Source organism: Lygodium microphyllum, chromosome 5, assembly GCF_053477565.2.
Source record: "Lygodium microphyllum isolate KBCC chromosome 5, Lygodium_microphyllum_v1.1.10, whole genome shotgun sequence".
In the NCBI taxonomy this organism is placed as follows: domain Eukaryota; kingdom Viridiplantae; phylum Streptophyta; class Polypodiopsida; order Schizaeales; family Lygodiaceae; genus Lygodium; species Lygodium microphyllum.
Window position 1 is genome coordinate 99549350 of NC_141139.1, and position 6867 is coordinate 99556216.

The 6867-nt window shown below is 42.5% G+C and overlaps 1 protein-coding gene across 1 annotated transcript; it reads right to left on the reverse strand.

Moving 5' to 3' along the window:
- Positions 1 to 1372: 1372 nt before the first annotated feature.
- On the reverse strand, positions 1373 to 5427 carry LOC148036190 (uncharacterized). Its single transcript, XM_087678897.1, has 5 exons — positions 5244 to 5427; positions 4624 to 5124; positions 4444 to 4549; positions 1678 to 1812; positions 1373 to 1555 (listed from the first exon to the last, which is right to left on the reverse strand). Exons 1-5 carry the CDS (start codon positions 5425 to 5427, stop codon positions 1378 to 1380), a joined length of 1104 nt encoding a protein of 367 aa, XP_087535023.1. The 3' UTR covers positions 1373 to 1377.
- Between the last annotated feature and the right edge of the window lie 1440 nt (positions 5428 to 6867).

Below are 6867 nucleotides of genomic sequence, written 5' to 3' on the forward strand. Positions count from 1 at the left end.
CCTACACCCAACTTTGAGATGCAATACTAGAGCCTCACGTCCTCTTGATCATTTTGAGCTCTATATGCATTCGATTTTGGTGACAGATTCAAGTGAGCCCCTCACTTATGAGGAGGCTATGTGTAGAGGTGATAGTTACTCTCGAAGAGAGTCTTGCGATCCGAGTTTCACTCACTACAGAAAAATCATACATAGGATTTGATTTTCCTATCAGATGGTAAACATACATTGCCATACAAGTGGATGTATAAGTTGAAGAGCACCCCTAGTCACCCTAAGCCAGTATACAAGGCATGCTTGATTGCTAAGGATTTTAAATAGGAAAATGGAGTTGACTTTGATGAGATCTTCTCCCCTGTGGTCAAGATGATAACCCTTTGCTTGGTATTGGCCTTGGTTGCACATATGTATATAGTCTTGTACAAGATAGATATTAAGATGACTTTCTTACATCATGACCTTCATGAATAAATCTATATGCAGCAACCTAAGGAATTTGAGGAAAAGGAAAAGGAATACATAGTGTGCAAGTTGAAAAAGGGTATTTATGGACTTAAGTAGCCACCTGGGGAATGGTATCATAAGTCTAATGTCTGTATGATTTTATAGAGTTATTTTAATAGTGATACAGATCTATTTCTTAATGTGAAGAAGGCCTATTATCATTTTGGTGTTATATGTTGATGACATGCCAATTTTGGTGTCATATTGTGCCCAGTTAGATGATGAGAAGGCCGAGATAGCAAAGTTTGTGCATACATTTGCAGTGGTTGGTAGCTTGATGTATACTATGCTAGCCACTAGACCTGACATAGCATGTGTGTAGGATAAGATGTCACATTTATTCCTTGTCTTGTTGTACTTCGATGTATACATTGTACTTTGTCACTATTTTCTTGTTTTCTCTAGACTCAGGCATATTCTCCTTTAAGTGGGAGGTTGTTGGGGGCTAAAGGCTACTTGTGCCTAGCCGTCTACATTTTCTTGTACTTATGATATGCACACTTGTGGCGGGGATTTTATTTTTGCGGGCTTTCATTTTCGTTCTTTTCTAATCAATCTCTTTTTTTCGAGCTTTTTCGTGCAACATATCCATTCTGCATATAAATAGTCCTACTTAAGGAGTACGACACATTGCATTTACATGAACACACACACATCAAAAAAACAAAACCAATGGAAAACTAGTAAAATATATTCGTGTCAAATAGTTGCAAGGTACACTCTTCCTAAAAACAAATCAAAGATCCCAATGCATGTAATCTCTTAGACAAAATCGGGCATAGTCACATGACGAAGTGTATAATAAACATATATATAAAAGTAGTAACAAAATGAAATGTCTAGAGTCTCTCGAAAAAAAAAACACACACTCTCTCAGCATGGTACCGGTCCACACACTATGGTGGACAAACACTCCCCATAGAGCACATCATCTATTTCTAGACACATGCAATGTCTCATCTCCTCTGCACTGGCCCGCGCCAAACCACCACACCCCGCAAACACATCCAAAACATAGTCGTAGCGTTTCGTAAATGTAGCTAGTAACCACCTAACCATATCACCAATCACATATCACCAATCAAGATACAGAATCTTTGCGGCCATGCAAGTAGAAACAATGAAAATACCATACAAGGTAACCTGAGAGCAAAAACATGCAAGACTACTTACCGAAAGAAAAGATGAGACCTCTCTGCTCCGCCTCTGACAATGACACCATCAACGTCCATGGGAAAGACACAATCATCCATCATGTAGCTACGATACGCTGGAAACAATCTCTCTGAAATCTTCTCCCCAGCCTCTCTGTCGTAGCAAGGCACAACATGACCAGCACGATGCCAAAGACACACAGTAAGATCAAGTACCTATTCACGAGTGGAATTAGAATAAGTGATCCATGTTTTTATTTAAAGCATGTAACATAAACTTTATTTAGAACATACAACCGTATGTTCAACGTATCCAACTTTGTTATCTTACCGCCTCTCTAGTAACGGGATGTCGATAAGCCTTGGAGTCACACATGAGTGTCCAAGTGCGGTGAAGCACAAACCCCACCCTTGCTGCATCCGTAATAAACTCACCTATATGCTCTGCTAAGCACATAGTGACTAAGAATCCCTGGTCGGCCAAATACTCGCGAGCAAGGTCCATACAACCCATAACTAGACCCTTTGAGAACGTGTTCCACTTGGGAATAGTCATGCCCTCTACAAACAACATTGGTATTATGATATATGAGAAGTGAGTTTGATGTAAACCTTGTGTGATAGAAAGCATAACTTACCCAAAGGGATGGGACCTAGAGCATCCACAAGCAAGCTCGTAGGAAAATCCGCAAATATCAATCGAGCCACCTCTTGACATGGAACTCCATCTTTGCTATAAAGATGCATCTTTTGTGTTGCCAAAAACTTGTTGATGCTATACACAAAACAACATAGTCATTAATGCAAAGTAACCGATGATGCAATGCTATATGCAACATGTAAATTGATGTTCTTGCAACATGTAGTTGTCATGTCTACCTATCAAGGGAAAATCTATCAATTTGGGTCACATCCACTAATAGAGCATCGACATATGTTTGATACTGGAACCCTGCAACAATTATCTCAAAGTAATTTATTTTTAATAATCATACACGAATTTCAAGTTAATATAAGACTTCTCACCTACTAAACGGGTCATAGGTCGCCTCTCCCAATTCTCTCGACCAAGAGATGAATCTGCAACAAAGGAGGTGGTGGGTGCCATAGAGGACTCTGGCACATTTTTTCTCCCTGGATTACCTTGAGTACCCTGGGTGGCACCTTTGGTAGCCTTGGTTGCTTGCTTCTCTACAGTGGTGGGTGCGGTAAGCGGTTCATGAGTATCAACTCCCTCCTTGAATCCTACATAGTATCATTCACCCTTAGACTCCCATGCATGAGCACAAAAACTATTGCTACAAAAGCGACAAGATGTTTACATAGATTGAAGTACTTACTGTCATGCAGATCTTTCTCTTGCTTAGGGATAACCCCCACAGGGTAATCTAGCCACCAAGGGCAAACACTTGCCTCCCATGCCGTCAATTTTCTATCACGTAATGATGGAGAATACATAGTGTTCTCGTCACGAACATCAATCCACTCTCTTGTGAATTGCGGAGCTGCATCTAGCCTCTTCTCTTCTACACATTGTAGTATCCACCTGCAACATTCTTGCCAATTACGCAAGCAAATGCATGCAATCTAATATGAAAATCAGACACACAATCTAATATGAAAATGCATGCTAACCTATAAATCACACGTTTGGCTGAAAACGTAAGCTCCGGCATCTTCTCTGCAACATTTGAAGATTTCACTCCATCCAAGAGGTGTACAAAAGCCTACACAAGTTTCACAAGCGCTTAACATTAGCACATATACATTTTAAGAAAGAACTTAAGAAAGCAATATGTTGGCACTGCATTGAGTCAACCTGCATGACATGATTCTTCATGTTAAGCTTAAAGAACTCCTCAAATGAATCTGGTAGCTGTGGACCTTCTACTTGTATCCTATCAATCTGAAGTAGTGCCTCCGAATGCAAGTGAGCCCAATATGTCTCTTTCTTCATGTAAACCCGAAAGAGCTTATAATCACCAAAATGCGGGTATTGGGGGTCTTTGGCCTTTGTGAGACTCATAAGATGCAACAATATTTTTTTCCTGTGATGCACAACAATATACACAAATAGAAAGCATTGAAGAAAAAAGCATCACATACACACACCTTGCGTTATATATACAAATTACCTTTCCGCAGGGATTTTTGAGCTTGTGAGACAATACAGCTTGTCTCTTGTGATCTTGAGCATGCTTGCATCATCCCACTTTAGCCCAAATAACAACTTAAAGAACTCATCACCATTTTGGGGATTAGCAATGGATAGGTATTTGTAACCCCTATCCTTAAGGCGCTCCTCTTCCACCCTTGTAGCCTTCTCCAAACGTTTCTTCCTCTCTACCTCATCTAGACCAAGAGCCTCAAGCTTAGCAGTTTCTTTTGAGATGAAGACATGAAATTCATCCTATCATTCCAAAAAAAAACTAAATTAGAGATAGAAAAGCACATCTCATACAAGTGAGCCATAGAAAGAAAATCACCTTCCATACAAGCTGAGATATCAAACCGCAAGGAGAGTTATACCATGGAGCAACACCATGATAATACCTTGCCTCTATACTCATCTCAACCTCAGCCCACTTCCTCATGGCCGGACTCAATCTATCTAGAATGGAGTCTTTGTTTGCAATACCAAACTTTTGAAACATATACACCTCATGCGCAATATTTGGAGTAACATGAGCTCTGGCAATACTATTGAAAACGAACAAAAGCATAATATGAGAATGTAAGTGTAACATATTACAAAGAGGAGCATAGTTAAAGGAAGAAGACTTACGCGTTGGTGGTGTCTAGTGCGAGTAGTAGCTCTGCTTCCTTTGCCTTGGGCACCTCAATGAATTGGCACCGTACACTAACATGGTAGTGAGCACAGTCGGAGTACTCTGTAATTGAAAACCAACAAACATAAGAATGGGATACGAACATTCAATACTTGTATGTATAGTGGACAACTTACTTTCCTTGATGCGTTTCCACCACGTTTTAAGCCTGTGGTTTCCATCCCAAACCAAGAACTTTTTACCCTTAAGGTCTTGCCACTCTCTTCCAAGAGCCCTCTCAAAATCCTCATTTCTTTGACGCCATATTGGACCCCATTCATCTAGATTGCTAGCTGTCACAGACATGGTCTCCCCTCTCGGACCTTCAACTGACACAAGGAAGTGTCCCATAGTCTCAAGATAACCAGTGGAATCAAAGGAAGGAATCAACCACTGGGCATCATCCGTAGCAAATCTGACTGCCTCATGAGCCACTAATCTGCAAAGAGGCACAAGAGGAGGTAGCGTCCTCTTTTTTATATAAAATTGACTCAGCACATCCTTCATCAGTCCTAGAGAGACTTGCTTGCCTAAGTTCCTTGAGTGCTTCTTTTCTTTTTCATCATCATTCTCCCTTTGATCACTATCACCACTCACCTCTTCTTTGTCATCTAGACTATCATGCTGCACATTAGTCTCTGTAGGAGCAGATATTAATAAGTAAAAATTAACAAAAGTAGCATTAAACCAATCATATTTAATACATAACACTGAACAAAGCGTCATATGTAAATGAAATGGACACATAAGTGACTACCTGTGTGCTCCGCAACCCCGTCAATTGTATTGGAGTCCCCATCCACTTGTGCTTCGTCATCAATGTAGACACATCTTTTTGGACCACGTCCTTTCTTTGTTGAAGGAGTGTCCACTGATCTCAAACGCGATGATGCTTCTTGCTCTAAGATCCGCCCAGGAACACATCCTGAACGTAGCTTCATACAGACTTCACGGCTACTATGAGGTGACACACATTTCTTTCTCTTTTTAAGCACTCTTTTAGGTGCCATAACTTTCTCTACACACTTACAAATAGATACACAATCAACCTCTTTAAGATTAACAACACAATCAATCTATTTAAGGTTAGCAACACAATCAATCTCTTTAAGGTCACGGGACAAAGCCACGGACGAAGCCACACGCTTGTGCATAAGCCCACGGATCGTCCGCGCGGACGCGGACGATTGGGGGGTTCAATCTCTTACCTTATTCTCACGAAGCATATGGGACGAAGCCACATGCTTGTATCCATGGGGGGTTCAATCTCTTACCTTGGAGGCCCGTCGGACGGCATACGGGACAGTTGCCATGGGGCATAAGCCCACCCATTGTCCGCGTGACGCGGACGATTGGGGGGCTTCAAGGTGTTACCTTGGAGGCCCACACGACGGCGCATACCAAATGACGGGGCATAAGCCCACCCATCGTCCGCGTGGACGCAGACGATTGGGGGGCTTCAAGGTGTTACCTTGGAGGCCCACACAACGGGACGGCATAACCAAATGATGGGACGACATACGGGACAGTTGCCATGGGGCATGAGCCCACCCATCGTCCGCGTGGACGCGGATGATTGGGGGGCTTCAAGGTGTTACCTTGGAGGCCCACGCGACGGCTTAGCCCACACGAAGCATGACCGAATTAACACAACGGCTTAGCCCACACGAAGCATGACAAAGCGTGACAAAGGTAAACCAAAAGACGAAGCTTAAGCCCACCCATCGTCTGCGTGGACGCAGACGATTGGAAGGCTCAAGATAATACCTGGGACAGTCGCGCAGTGCTGCAGGAGTTACGAACAGTCGCCACGGGGCATGAACAGTCGCGGATGCAGGAGTTACGAACAGTCGCGGATTGGGAGGCCACCGTCGTGAGGCACTGTCGTTAGTCGCTAGTTATGGGGCTTTCCCTCCAGCCCTGTTGGTTTCTACATACACAAACACAGCTTGGTGCACTTCTAGTAGGTCATCATATTACTCTTTAACCCGGCAGGCTCTTATTGATGTACATAGACAATATTGAAACAACTTGTGAGCACATCTTACTAACGTTGCAAAAGAACTTCTGATCACGTTAATACTAAACCCTAACCGAAGCGACACAAAGATTAGACTGTTTACCTTCATGTCACCATGCATTCAACCTACCAACTAGGATATGCATTGTTCGACCTACGAATCAAGAAATATTGAAATAAACAAGGGAAAGGGCCTTCAGTCGAAGAGACAGCTAGGGAACAACCCACGAAGCGCCCCCCCTTCTCTCTCTCTCTCGGTGTTGCCCCCCCCCCCCCCAAAAGAAAAGAAGAATCAGATTTGAACGCAAAACTGTCACATGCCAAAACTTCATGCAAAAATATCATGCAAATTTATAAAGAG